Genomic DNA, 15,360 nt, shown 5'->3' with positions numbered 1-15,360 from the left:
AGTAATGCCTGAGCAAGCTCCATCCTCCCAAAGGGAAATGGGATATGTATGCACCTGCAACAATCCCAAGGCTTGCAATTAAAAAGTAAGTAACAAACAAACCAAAAACCCCCAACAACTTGGGTCTCAACCAGTTCTCCAAGAGTCTATTACAGAAATGAGATTTTTGTCTCCACCAAACCTGCCAAGAAAGGATGACTACACCTTCTTGGCCTGTTTGTGCCATAAAACATAGGACTCAATTACTCCCAGAATTGGACCCAAGGTGCCAGAAAAGTTTGCCTGAAAAACCAGAAAAATTTCAATGGGAAATGACAGGGAGGTGGAAATGAACGAGGGGAAAACATTCAACACATTATCTGGAGGGAAGGCATGGCAGAAGAAACAGAGAAACTTTCCTGAGTACCTAGGAAGCGCTGGTGTGAGCTGGACTCACTACAGTAGAGATTACTGCTGGGTTCCAAACTAGAAGCTTTGAAGTTAAGAACTGGGGAGGGGGAACTGCTTCCGTCTGTGAGTTAGGCCATCAACTTTCAGAAAATACTCTTCTTTAATGATCCCTAGAAACTAGTAAGGTAAATTAAAGTTTACCTTAATTATCCAGCAGTGGTAATTTTTCAGGTTATATCTACCCTGTATATTTGAAGGCTAGGCATTATTTTGTGCAGTTTCCTGGAGTACCTCCTGGGAGGTGCTGTGGAATGTGCATTTTGGCTTGTGCTGGGCAAAGCCTCCATGACACACATGCATTTCTTGTGCTCACGTGCTGCACTCGCACACATTCCTTCTGTATTCAATCTTATTAAATCATAATGTATTAATACTCTCAGGATTAGTGTCCTTTCCAGATGCATCCCAGATATAAGCATTCCCAAGTCTGGCTTGCTGATCCAAGGCATATAACCTGGACAGAGCAGGGCTCCTGAAGCACTGAGCTTAGAGAGTCATGTTTTACCTACAACCTACCTACAACGACATAACCAGAACACTGTCTGAATCTATATATACACCTATAATGATTTTGCAAAGGCAGACCACCTAGATGACTGCACCCTACATATTTATCAGGAACTGGCTCACACTTGGAGCTCAAGACTGCTGATGTCTAATAAGTTGCAAAAAGAAATTAGCGAACTGTTATTTAAGAGAGAATGCATTCATCACTGTACAAAGTGGGCATATTTTAAAAAGAAAGTTCCTTTAAAAAAATCCCTCTAATTCTATGAAATTATTTCCTATGCATATCTCTTCACTTTATACGTAGGAATGCCTGTGACAATTGCAAGTTTTATGATCATTCTCCTGAGCGACCATAGTACAAGTCATGGTCAACCATGACTAACCAAAAATTTTTTCCACTTGTCTTGTTTACAAACCATTTTGTTAGCCAGTCAGAAATCAGAGAAACTATACAGAACAGATAACGAATAATACAATAATTGTACTGTATTAGAAGAAAACTGTTCATTAACTTCAAAGGCTAAATGTAACAGCTAGATTTATAGCCCACTAAACCTGCGAGGTAAAAGCATTATAACTGCAAAACCAGACATTAGTAATGGTCAGTTTGTTCAAGACCGTTCACAAACAAAGTAAAGAGTAAAATTTACCAATGTTTTTCCTGCTTTAAGAAACTGACAATATATAAATCTTCTATTCTGTCTCATTCCATCTTAAAGGTCTTACCTATTGCTAAAAAGATATCATTTTTTCTTCCTCAAATTGTCCTCCCATGTTTTCTTTCCAGAACACTCACCTCCTAGTTCGGTTCTGAGTGGCTTGCTGCTGCTGTTGCACCTGCTGCTGCACCTGCTGTTGCTGGACCTGCTGTGGTGCAGTGCGTTTTCTTGTTGTTTCCATCACGGTCTGGGGCATCCCAGGTCGCACTGAGGGGCTTCCAACGTATGGGGGGCCTGGGGGACCCATGGGAGCCCCCTGATGGGGCATTCGAGCTCCTGATGGCATCCCAGGTCGCTAGAGAAGAAGTGAAACAGAAAGAAGAGCCAGTTTGGTCCCTGTTTCTTCAGCTGCAAAGACACTTGTACATAATCAGACACTAGCTCCAGCAAGTTCCCCATTTTGACCACCCTGATAAGCACTAAGCAGCAACACAGAGCTCACGAGCTCTGGACTGGTATTTCCTGGACATCATAAAGAGGAATTCAGTGATAAAGTAGACAGGAAACAGGGATGAAAAATACTAGGCTTGGGAAAGCACTCAGTGGTCAGTAACATATCAAGGCCAGCTTACAGCAGAAAGCTCTACCTTCAGACCAAAGAAAAAGCTCCATGGCAGCTACACACAGTCCAAATTGGTGCAGTTCACATGCTAATCAAAGCTACAAGCAAGCTCACATCTACAGTGCTTCAGATTTTGCACTGACTAGCAGGCTGCTTTGATGAGTAGGGAGACTGTAACAAGCAAAGGTGAACCATGAAAACACTATGATAAAACATTTTCCATTAACAGCCCTCTCCTTCACCAATGCTGGAGAGCAGTGTAAGTTCATAAAGCAACAAGAATCCTTTAAGAAAAGGTCATGTCTCTCTGATCAAGCCTCTAAAATAAAAAAAAAAAAAAGGAATGTGGTAGTTTGTCAGCAGCCCCTGTAGGCATTCAAAAGTCCTGACATTTATGGTGACTTCAGCGTGCTCTGGAGAGACGCTTTGAGTCAAATCACAAGCTTAATGCTGTACAAGACACACAGTAAACTCAATTCTAAATCCTAAAAGTTTGTAGTCGTCAAGAAAAAACACCAGTAAAATAATTACCACCTGTAAAATGCAATTTAAAACAGAGAAGAGCTTAGTTTCATTCTAAGAATTATCAAGATGTTTATTATATGTCTATGTATATGTGAAAATACAGACAAATACGCACACACTCTATAGGCATTTGAACCAGTATGTGAATAAGAATAATCATACACAAAAGTCTTTTGAAAGTCAAGTCCCTCTACAAAGTCTTCTGTAGAAACCGAGAGGCAATGGCATCCATTGTGGATAAATAATTGGTTAAAGGATAGAAATGAGGTAAAAGTAATTGTTTCTGAAAATAAAGGAAGGCACATGCAGAGTTTTGCTGCAACTCATGCTTTTCAGCATATTCATAAGCAACCTGAAAAAAAAAAGAAAAAAAAAAAGAGAGAGAAAAAGCAAGGAAGTGAAAAAGTTTGTTGGTAATGCTAAGTTATTCAAGCTGGCAAGGATGAAGCCAGCTTCAAAGAACTTCAGAAGGACTTTATGAGACAGAATGAACACTGAAAAGGAAGATGAAAGTGGATTTCAATACATATTGAAGTGAATTACATGAGAAAAAACAATCCAATCATCACATACAAAACAATGGGCTCTGAGCTGACTGTTGCCCAACAGAAGCAAGATCTTGGGGTTTAAACAGACACTTCCAGAAAAAAAAAAAATCAGTTCAGTGCTTACTAGAGGTCAAAAAAAGCCATAAAACAAAAGAAATAACAAGGAAGGGAACAGAGAACATCACTGTGCCACTGTCCATGGTTTGCCCACATGCTGAATGCTGTGTGCAGTTCTGGTTCTTGCAGTTCAGTAACAGTAGAGTAGATCTGAAAAAAGTACAAATGATTAAGATATGGAACTGCATCCACATAAGTAAAAGTAAATATACTATGATTTTCCATCTGGATAAGAGGTGATCCAAGGTAATCTAAAGGGGCATTTGCTAGAGCTCTGCAAGATCATGAGTGGCCTGGAGAGGGCAGTTGGGGATTGACTCTGCCCCTTCCAGAATAATAAACTATGGCCATCAGAGGAGGCTAGGAGGAGTCAGGCTCACAGACAACCAAAAAGGGGTAGTTTGCCACACAGTGGGTAGTCAGCCTGTGGAACCCCTTTTCAAAGGGGTGCTAACAATATGGAAAACATATTTGGCTTAGAAACTTCTCTGAGTTATCAACAGTTAAAGACTGAGAAAGTACTTGAGAGAAGTACACTAGTGGTCTCCAAAGTGAGGTGCGTGCACCCCAGAAGGTATGCAAGACAGTCCATTGGGGGGTGGGAAGGAAATGGTTTTTGTACCATTAATAAATGAAATAAAAATTTTAAAAATAGTTTACTTAATCTTTATCTCTTCCTTTTATAATTTCTAAATATATAATTATAATATATATTATAATAATATATAATTCTAAATAGAATTTGGACCTGCATCTCCAAGTTAACCACCCAAATCCACTGTACTCCCCAAAGCCCCAGCTCAGTGCCCTTCCTGATCATCGCAAGTCTTAGATATTCCTTGCACTTGTATGCATGAAGGAAACTGGAGACAGACAGGGGAATGAATGATCAGCAAAGAACCAATGGCTGTAATTGGTATGGACAGAGAAGGAAGGCTGAGGTAGGAGAGAGACCAGCACAGGAAGCCAAGCAGGTGAATTCAGCAAGTATTCATGTAGGAAACCAGTTGTGGGTATGGCCACTGAGCAGAGAAGCAGCAGGAGGCAGCAACAGGCAAAACTGAGGCTTTGTGCAGAGCTGGAAACATCTTCTCCCATAAACACGAAGCTATGAAAACTGCTGGAACAGAGCAGCTCCCTCCGTTCCCACGTACTCACCCCCACCCTCTGACCCAGGCAGAGTCAGCAGAAGCAAATGGCCCAGAAAATGCTTCTCACTTGAGCTTGTATTCAAGATCTCTCTGTTGTCTGTCAATCTACACATTGTGGCCTTCTTCCAGCAAAGAGCAGACCATTGGGCCTGCTGTTGCCTGTCAATCAGCCGGGGCCATTTGACAGTCATTCGGAAGAGGCAAGATCCTGGGCACAGCCATCTCATATTCATCCCTCCTGGAGACTGTCTGGCCACAAGGATCAGACTGCAGGCCCACTTTTCTGCTTCTATAAAGGACACCTTAAGGCCTGGAGAACAAGGTCAGCAAGCCAAATCTACTCTTGATCTAAGTCTGACATCTTTGAACTTCCTTCAAGTTCCCTTTGTTAAGCATCAAAATAGAGAAACGTAGAGAAAGGACAAAACCGAGAAAAAGGAGACAGCTCTAGCAAAAGCATATTCAATGTCATCTCTTGCCCTGCCTCATTCCTTCCCCTCCCTTCTCATGTTCCTATCTCCAGTATCACCCGTAGATAAAGTATTACTCACTACACAACTGCCATCTCCCTGCTGCAAGCCCACCAGACTCCCAAGATACAGAAATGCTTTCTCTATCTAAACTTTTATAAAAGGAGAACACACAAACAGTACCTTACCTTATCTAAAAGCTTATTTTGCTCTCAAACACATGTGCAAGACAAGACAGTGACAGACAATACATTGAATTTTTCACAATACTGACATAAAAAAAAAGTCTTGCTACTGAAGAGTATTATAATACCACTACATCTTTTGAAAGAGATCTTGGAGGTGCACCTGTCTACAGGCTAGGATCTGTCTCCCCCCTCTTCCTCAGAGGGATGGAGTCTGTCCTGAACAAGTATCATCCATGGTGAAGGCTGCAGTGCAAAACAGCACTGACACATCCTCCTTCCTGGGAAATCATCTACCCTAGACCCCCTTACCCGACCCAACTCTGTTCTTACCCACAGACTTATCCCCTTTCTTCCTCCATTGATTCCATATACATGTATTACTCTGCACTACTTCAAACACTTTATGAGACAGAGGGCAAAACCACTGTGGGCCATAGGAAATGAGGAAGACCACAGTATGTCCCCAGCTGAAGGGACCACTCTCACAGCTCTGAGAAGATGAAGCAAAGAGTAGAGTAGAGCTGCCGGCAGAGCAGCTAGACAAGGCCAAACAGTACGGCACACAGAGAAAGGCACACAACCAGTATTTCATGCATGCATACTGGTCCCTAAGAATTCTGTCAATTGCCTGCATTCCTGTACACAGTCCATCACCATCCTGGCTGCAGCCTTCCAAAGCTGAGCATACTGTCAGTGCAGCAAGCATACCACCTTCCCAACAACTGCTGCCAAGTCCCTATCACTACCTTCCACTGCCCAGTTTCCCAAGCCACGCATTTGGCTTTTCTACTTTCTTCCCTGCCTGAACCTCCTGTCACATCAGAGGACTGCCTCTTTCCTCTTCCTTTGTCATTCTTCAGGTGAACTCCTGTCTGATGGCAGAAATGAGACAACATTGGAGTGGTGCTTTTCTATGTATTTCTACTGCAGAGTCTTTTCTCAAGGGACATCAACGTCATAGCAGCCAAAATGATGAAGCAGAAAAAAGGAGGGTTCCTGTCTGGACATACCAGATAAAGGAAAATAACCTGGAGAACTGACAGGTAAAAGGAAAAGAAAGTGTAAAGAAAAGAAAAGCAAGAACACCTACAAGAGCCTTAGAAAGGGACTGAACAGAGAGCGGGGAGTCACTGCAATGCAATACAGCATTGAGCTGCACGTACAGCAATTTCCTGTTCTGAAAGACACAGACTCTATCCATCTCGGCACCACACAGGAGGATTCTGATGGCATGCAGTGAACAGCCAGGGGCTTCTTGTTAACAGAAAAACTGACTGATTTTGAGAAAAAGAACAACAATTACCAAATGGCATGTTTTTTTAACTAAAAATAGAAGCTACCTTGGCTAGACAACATATTGTGTCAAGGCATTACAGTAGCTACTGATTTCTATAAGGCATAAACATAAGCAAGAGGAGATGCCAGATGCTGTCTGGAGGTAAGAATGGGTCACTAGAAGTATCTGGAACAGTTGACAAATTTAGACTAGACAGATATTGTTTGATAGCAACAGGTTTCTGACTGCACAAATGGCTTCCCAACTGAATGTGCTGTTTCAAAATGGATTCAGAAGTACAAGAAAAAAAGTTGTAGATGGCTTCTCTCCCCTCCTCTAACTACAGATGTTACCTCATATGAGTTCCTTTTTTTTTTTTAATGTCTATGAATCTTTTAGAGATTTAGTAAGCAGAAACATCAGTATTGCAATTCTTCTTGCTTGTCTGCTATATTGACCTTCCTCCATTTCCCAAAAGCTCTCACATCCTAAAATCAGGGTCCAAGTGTTCCAGGTTTCACCCATTTTTAAATAATGTTCATGACAGTCCAAAAATCTTTAACTTAGAAAACATCACATTTACAGAACTGTGAATTGTAACTTGAGACAATGTTCAGTGACCACCTTTCTATTTCATGCATGTCCATTCACAGCTCAGACTAATCAGCCACCAAACCTCAAACGAAGCACTTGGATACAAGCAAGGGGAAAAAAGAAAAAGAATTGTCTTTGGAATTGAAACTAACAAACCCTATATTCCATCTTTGAGTTCCATCAGCTTGCTCATTTTAATAGATCTGATCACATCCACTACTATGATATAATGTATGGAATCGATTTTGTGTGAAGAACTACCAGAATGTGCCTCTTGACTCTGTAAAAAGGATGGCTTTGGGAGGGGAGAGGTAACAACAGAGCTCTGCAACACCATAACCAGCATGGAGAGAAAGGAGACTGATCAAGAGCTCACTGTCTCTTCCCTTACAAGAATTAGACAACAGCTAGCACTTGGCAGGATAAGGTACTTCTTTATGTAAGATAAGCTGCAAAAATTCCTGACACAAAACACTCTGAATGCTAAAAGTTTATATCGGTTCAGGAAGACATCGGTGGACTAACCTACTTAAATAAAATCCATATAGAGGTACTACACAGAGGGCAGCTTTGGGTCAGAAAGCTCCAGAGCTCCAAAGCGCAGAGTATTTGGATGAAACATCACTAGGTTTTTGCCTTGTTCCTATACTTCCATGCAGTCTTCTGCTGCTCCCTGCAACTGGGGACACTGGGCTAAATGATCCAGTTTCATATTCCTACAGTATTTCTTTTTTAAAAAACAGAAGAGCAATTCAAACATGTCACAGATCAATTACATCTGTGCACTTATACTCATCAGCAAATCCAAGTTTTCTCAATGAGCAACTCAAATTTGTTTAACAAGCCCATATTGCATAAAATCACATTGATCTCTATTAAAACCCTAGCTAGAATTAATACAATTTTCTTTTCTTAATTATGTGTGAACTTTTCGGTATTCGTTAAGCCTGCAATTAGTCCAGGGCTAGGAAAGGAGAAACCTTCAGTTTCTACTGGCAGCTTACTTACACGGTTGAATGCTGTACAATGTTTTCACTCTACCAGTCTTCTGCAAGTACCTTCCTCATCAAATTTCTTCACTGCGGTAAGGTCCCTTTATTTCTCCAGGCTGCCCTACACTCACCCCAAACATCTCCTTGTTTAACAAAACAGGGAATACACATGCAGCAAACCAGTGACTCCACTCCAGGACCCATTCCCTGACAATGTTCTAGCACAGAGAACCGCGCAGACAGCCCTGTGTTAGGGAAGTAGAACAAACTGTCCAAAAACAGTTCATGAAGCTTTTTTCTAGCCTTTCTAGTGTTAGCTGATTTATGCTCTGACAAGACAGTATTTATATACATGATAATATAAAAATTAGTAGGATATTTTCCATTAGCGAAGTTTTACTTTTTTAAAACATAATATTCTCCTCACCTCGCTACTTCTAGTAGTGCTCTCTACAACCTGATGACTGGCTGGAAGATACAATCACTTTTATCCACTTAAAACAGATCACCATTTAATTTGGGGAGAGTATCTTTAGTTCTTTCCATTATAATAAAACAAATATAATTTTTATAATATACTGAAATATGAGTCCTTGAGGTCAGCCAGTCCTTCCTCATCTCAAAGAAGCATCACCAGTATCTCCATCATCTTTGATAAATGTTTACTTCTTTAACCAGTGCCTAAGAGCCTCCAATGACAGAGATTTTACAACTTTCCTCATCAGTCTCCATCCTTAGATATTATAAATAAATCCCATTATCTTATTTATTCTTCACAGACCTCCCACTACTACTGCCCTCTGAGTTACCCCTCTTTTTGCTTGTTAGTCATGCAGACGACCCAAATCAGAAAAATATTCTTCTAAGTATATGCCATGAATTTACAATTGCCTCTGTATTATTCTCTGCCCCATTTCTTATTCAGGCTAACAGTTTACTTGCTTTCTTAGTAGCAGTGGCTGCTGCTACACACTAGACAGCTCACAGTGACATGCAAGTCTTCCTCCTGAATGGTTACAGTTCATTTAAAACCCAGCAATATATGAGGAGATGCAAAATTTGTTTATGAAATTCATTGCTCATCCCCTTGTCCAGATCACTGATAAATCTATTAGACACTCCATATACATCTTTGGGGCACCAGACCTGTCTTTTTGTATGCTTTAACATTGGCAACAAGTTATTTATCACTATATTAAATATTTGTTTACATGATGGCATGCTTTGAGACCCTTCTTTCACTGTACTAAATGCCGTTTCATATAACACGGTTTCTGTACTTACCATAAAATTCTATGACCGGATTTGAGAGGTAGATAACCAGACAAAAAGAAGACTGAGGATAAGCAAAGGAGTCACATAAGTGATACATAGGTTTGTATAAATTAGCAGTCTTGATGTGTAACTAATATTAAACTGTAGAGATTAGCAGGAACTATGAAAAAACACATATCAGCAGAAAATAAATATGGATAAGGGCTTATATTAACAGGAAGAGCTTCCTAAGCACAGCACAGAGGACAAAGAACAAGATCACTATGGGAAAAAGAAGGTGACTTGAACTGACAGCAAGTATATTGTAAATACAGATATGACTTGATAGTTAAGAAAAGGACATAGACCTTTATAGGTGTATCTTGTGTATAAAAGGCAAGAAGATTGGTTTTGGAAGGAAGATAAAGTGGGAACAGAAAAAGGACACAGAAGCAGATTAAAAAGGTCAGAAGAACAGGACAAGAAAACGAACCTCTCAGCAGCTTCTTGTGTGAAGACGACACAGGCAAGGTCGACTGTACAAGGCACCAAAGAGGAGAAGATTGCTGCAATTGAGTCACAAGAGGACAGATGTCTGGACAAGAGCTTTGACAAGATCTGCATCATGGACCTTCTCAAGGCTATATGGGAAGATACCTGTTTGAGTAACAGAAAGGAAAAAAAAAAGAAAGCAAGAAAAAAAAAAGAGACAAAGGTAACATCCGTTGAAGGGATCCAGCCAGCAGGGAGGCCTATGATAGGGTCTAGAGGATAGAAGAAACTGAGAAAAGGAATCGCCTGCAGGAAGATTAATAACTGGGTTTGGGTCAACAAAATTTAAGGCAACAGCTGGACACCCAGAGGGAGATGTCATAAAGACAGCCTGAAATGTATTACTGGACAGTAGAAAATGCATCAATAACGAGATAAACCAACAGAAATGTGGTGATTAAAGCCATATTTATCCATAAAAGTGCTAGAAATATTGCAGAGAGGAACAAAAAAAAGGACAAAGTACAGGATGAAGCCTTTGGGGAAAAAAAAATTCTCTCTTCCCACAAAAACAATGTGCAAGACCCTGATGAAACAGAACAAGAGTAAAAGAATTGTAAAAATAAATAACTTAAAGAAATCTAACCTTTTTAAAAGAAGAACTGCTAACCAGAGGTTAACAAACTATCAAGAACTCAAGCAGGACGACAATGAAGTATCACACTTGAGTTTTTTAACCATTAAGAGATTTCACCTTTCAGAGGTATCCTATTTGACTGGGACAAACAAGGAAGAAGACATCTTCTAAGCTAGCAATATGGAAAAGAACAAAGGCAAGATCAGGTGCGCAAGAGCAAAGGGCGAAGTGACCTTAGCAAAGGAACATATGTTTCCAGAAAGATCAAGTGAATCCAAAAGCTACTGCCCTTAGGAAATACTGCAAAATTATCCTGTTAATCCTTAAGTGTTCACATAGCAAAAAAATTTCTCACAACATTCTACCTCTATTTGCCTCTCCCCATTTTGTGGGGCAGGGGAGAAGAAGAAGCCTGCAATAACCAAATCAAATAATGTTATCACAGATAAAATAAAAAATAAGTAATTTGAAGAGGAGATTTTTTTCCCTGAAATTAGAGCAGAATCTGACTCCAAGGAATTCCAGTAAGTTTGCTATGTAACTTGATTTTTCAAGGAATTGATTCAGATGCTGGCACACTGTGGATGGTAATAAAACTCAATAGCCAGCAATATGTAAACTCAAAGTAATGGCTGTGATGGCACATTCTCTTATTTGGTAGGATACAGGACCTGAAGAGACAAAATAAGTTAAAACTTTTTTTATCTTTTTTAAGTAATGGAAGACTGACTACCCCAACTTGTGTTTTGATCAAAATGAACCTGAGATGAGGAAGAAACTAAAGGAAAGAACAAACAAGGAAGCAAAAGCAGAACTAAAGGTGATAATCATGGAGAAAAGGAGAGGGTCATACATGAGGTGTTCAGGCAACAGAATAACAGACAAGGAAGCCCCAGCTTCCTACTCACTAACAAGTAGCAGGAAGATGACAAACAAATGCAGATATTCCAGGCAAACGCAGATATTCAAGTAAGATGCCACTAGTGGCAAAACTCCCAGGGCAGAAAAGGCAGACTTTTCTAGCATCCAAATAAGTAATTAAAATGAGTTCTGCTATATTCAGTCTGGTATAAATTAAAAATTCCTATGCTTAAGAGGCTAGCATGCTGCTTTCACATGAAGTCCATCTAGATGTGGAAGAAGCAAATTCACATAACTATTTTTGCCACTCTTCTTGATACTAAAGGAAGACCACTGGTGTGCAAATGCCAACAGAAACCTTGGAAAAGGCAAAAGCATCCAATATGCCCACCCCTCCCAACTTGCCTATGGTTCTGCCCAGCTATAGCCATCCTGAGCCAGACTACCTTAATGAACCCACGTCCACAACAAAACCACTGCTACAGACCTGCACACCTGCTCTTCAGTCATCCCTGTACATCCGTCAATCTCCCAACAGACTGCTCCTGTACAATGGCACCACATCACCTGTTCACTGCTCTCACAAACACAGAATGCCACCTAAAAGTCCTTAGCCTTGCAAGTCCCACCATATCCAGGATCTGCAGGACACATGCTAGATCCTACACATCTGGAGTAAGCCTGAATTATGGAGACAACTTAGGAGCCTGTCATGAGCTCCACAGATTTCTATGATCTTTGCACAAGAGCCCCACCTGATGTCTTCAAAAAGGTGTCACAGGAGGTGCCAGAAGCCTCAAGAGAGAAAACACTCGGGACTGTCAGTATCCAAACAATATCTGCATTCCTTGGGGCTCTTTAACAGTCTTACTTTTGTTAAATGTGTATCAATACAAGAAATCCAAATGTTCTAAATGGTGACTGCTCTCAATCACTAGAGAGTCATTTAAAGAACATCGTTTCCAATGGCAGCAAAACAGGGTTAGCATTTCCCCTTAAATGGAAATCAAAGACCTGATTCTTAAACAAAAGCTGGAAAATTTTTAAAGACCTGAAGGATTGCTTTAATTAAGCATGGCACCCTGAAATTCTCTCATGGGTGAGTTCCCATAGACAGTTACAGATCTGCAGAGCTAATCTCTTCAAGCCCCTGAAAGTCACCTGTTAAGTAGCCAGAGGATACATAAGAGCCAAGACTGGAGACAAGAACCAGAGGCAGTACCACAAGGCTTCATCAGGCTTTCATCAGAATTGTTTTTCAAAACACAAGTTTGATTACAGAACAAAGTGTCCTACAAGCCCATTTGGGTCAGATCCAGTGCAGTTTCTGCACCATGATCAGGCTCAAAAGCACGCTATTCACCATTCATGGAGAATCAAAGCAAAAATCACAGCACACATCCCCCCAGACACAAGCCTGTATTATCAATGAATCAGTGCATATTCTGGGGGCTTTACAGACCCCGGTGCTCCCCTGGCAAGGCAGTTACCAGCACCCCAGGAGCACACTGCAGGAGCCAATCCAGCCCAGCACAGAGCCTCCAGTTTCCACTCATCCCTCTATTTAGAGCCAGCCAGCTCACTAACTTTCCCGACTCACCACCCCATGGACCAGAAACTCAAAAAGTTTGCTTTTCGTAGCTTTGCGAGCCCCTCCTGTAACTTCGTCTGTAGCCATCAGGGTCTGCTCAGCCTCTCTCACTCTCTCTCTTCCTCTTTCTTTCCCTTTTCTGCCTTTTTCTCCAACTCTCCCCTCTGAGTCCTGCTGGGCTCTCACACTTCTAATAGCGCGGAGTGGGGAGGGGGCCCCTTCAGGGCCTTCCTGACGGCCCACTCGCGCTAAGCCTCAGCTGCTGCATTCCTCCACTGATAAGCCAGAAATAGTTTGTGCTGCCGGGTTCTGTGTGTTTACTCTGCAGGGACAGAAAATCCAGCTTTTTAAACCTCTCTGTCCAAACAGTAGAGATAAGCAGGAGGCAAATTGAAAACACGTCTCAGCTTTTTCGTAGCAGTGCTGCAACCTCTCCTCCTCTGCACCTAGCTGTGCTGCAACCTCTCCTCCTCTGCACCAGGGGATGGTAAATTCTGGGGCAAGGGGGAAGGGGGAGGGGGCAACTTCAGCAGTGACATAAAACTCAGTACCTCACAGAGAGCGTTTTCCCATTAGAATGCAGCAGGCTCGTAGCAGTGCTGCAACCTCTCCTCCTCTGCACCAGGGGATGGTAAATTCTGGGGCAAGGGGGAAGGGGGAGGGGGCAACTTCAGCAGTGACATAAAACTCAGTACCTCACAGAGAGCGTTTTCCCATTAGAAAATGCAGCAGGCGAGCAGTGAGAAACAATGGTTTTCCCTTGCTCCCACTGCTCCTCCTGCACTGCATTTCCAGGCCTTTTCCCCAGGGACCTGGCAGGCAGCACACAGAAATATTCACTGGCAGCATTTCCAGCATGTGAGACTGAGAACTAACCCCTTTGGACAAGAGAGAGAAACAGCAGGAGGCAGAAAGCTGGGAACAGGGAGGGACAGTGTGTGAGAGCGAGGGGAAAGAAAGAGTGTGAGAACAGCGGGAGGAAGGGGGCGGGGGGCAGCATGGCGACGGCACAATGCCTGACTTGCTTCCATGCTCCCAGCCGCCCACAGCATCTCTCACGGGGTGACCGCCCTCAGGATGCTTTGGTACCACTGTGATGGATCCATTAGAGACCCCAGGTGATTGACAGACGCAGACAAATTATTAACACCACAGCTGCCATGAGACATCAGCAGCTCGCTGCTTATTACACAAAACCCTGCACGACAACGCATGTCATCCCAGGACACTGCTGGGAACATGGAGCCCACCTGCCACCCAGGGGAAGGGGGCAGAAAGCAGCAGACCGCCCCCTCCGCGACTGCTTGCTGCTGCAGCGGCCCCGGATGGACATCAGCTAGTGCAGCACCAGATGCTGGCAGCACGGCAGCCATTCTGAGAGCAGCAGCGCTGGCTCCTCCATAATGGCAGAGCAGGCAGCGGTGGCCTGGGGCACCGATCTGCTTCCTGACAGCTCCTTGCGTGTCCACGGCTTGCAAGAGGCTGATGTTTCCCAGTCTGCCTAACACAGCAATAGACGAGATGTTGCCAGGTTACAAGAAGGATTTATTCTATTCCTCTGCTTGAAATTCTTGTCTAGGGGCTATGAATTTTCTGGCAAAACTGCAAACAGAAGAGAATCGGATCTAAAACAAGTAAATAAATTTCTGCCCTCAACCAGTAATAAAAACAAGCACAAAAGAGATACTGCATTAGCCAGCAGTGAAGAGCAAGCCATGAAGATCATATGGCCTTTTGCACATGGGAATGAAGGCAACAACCTCCACTGATTTTTAGGGTGACCCCAATCCAAGCGCTACTGTGTGGCAATAGCCATAGGAATCACAGAAATTTCGGGACAGTGGGCATTGTTACCGGTTCCCCCTCCACCTCTCAGTCCCTCAGAAGGAATATGCCAAGCAAAGTGGTGTGGCCTTATTCAGTGCTGAAACTATTCCTGAGGTTCTAGCTGACTTGAACTAAAGGCACGTGTAATCTGGAACCAAACTGCTACAAGTCTGGTGGACTTGGTAGTGTTAGGCTAATGTTTGGACTCGATCTTAAGGGTATTTTCCAACATAAATGATTCTATGTGTCAGCATACCTGGCAAGGTGGCATTGGCGCTGCATCTGCAATTTTTTTTTAGATCCCAGAAGCACACAGAAACACTGGCTCCCATGTTGTGAGCCCTTTCCCCTGCTCCCAGCAAGACAATGTTTTTTTTTTCAGAGACCACACTGACTGCTGACTCCTGCACTTGCCGGAGAAGCACCAACTTTCCCTGCAGCTGGGTTACTGATACAGGCCTATGCAGGTGTTCCTATTCGCATTCCTTAAGGGGAACCGTGCAACCACTCTCACTGCATGAAATGGCACAAACGAGAAGCTCGCGGCATGCTCAAGCCCACAGTGGCTTGCTGGAGAAGGCTCCAAGCAAACAGCC

At 42.5% G+C, this 15,360-nt stretch overlaps 1 protein-coding gene across 4 annotated transcripts in view; it reads right to left on the bottom strand.

Moving 5' to 3' along the window:
- Window positions 1-15,360, bottom strand: part of SMARCD3 (SWI/SNF related, matrix associated, actin dependent regulator of chromatin, subfamily d, member 3) — a 110,851-nt gene that overhangs the window by 54,561 nt on the left and 40,930 nt on the right. Inside the window, exons 1-2 of one of the 4 annotated variants that reach the window (XM_009277097.2) lie at window positions 12,947-13,115; window positions 1,757-1,974 (exon numbers count right to left, since the gene is read on the bottom strand). In XM_009277097.2, coding sequence (XP_009275372.1) covers window positions 1,757-1,974; window positions 12,947-13,024 — 296 coding nt within the window. In that variant the 5' untranslated portion in view covers window positions 13,025-13,115. Of the gene's footprint in view, window positions 1-1,756; window positions 1,975-4,589; window positions 4,656-8,118; window positions 8,418-12,946; window positions 13,116-15,360 lie in introns of those variants that run through there. The other 3 variants (XM_009277099.2, XM_009277100.2, XM_009277098.2) reach the window with 3 other exon arrangements.

This window comes from Aptenodytes forsteri, unplaced genomic scaffold, assembly GCF_000699145.1.
Source record: "Aptenodytes forsteri isolate BGI_AS27 unplaced genomic scaffold, ASM69914v1 Scaffold466, whole genome shotgun sequence".
NCBI classification, from domain to species: Eukaryota; Metazoa; Chordata; class Aves; order Sphenisciformes; family Spheniscidae; genus Aptenodytes; species Aptenodytes forsteri.
Note: the sequence above shows the minus strand (reverse complement) of the source record. Positions and strands in the feature narration are given on the sequence as shown.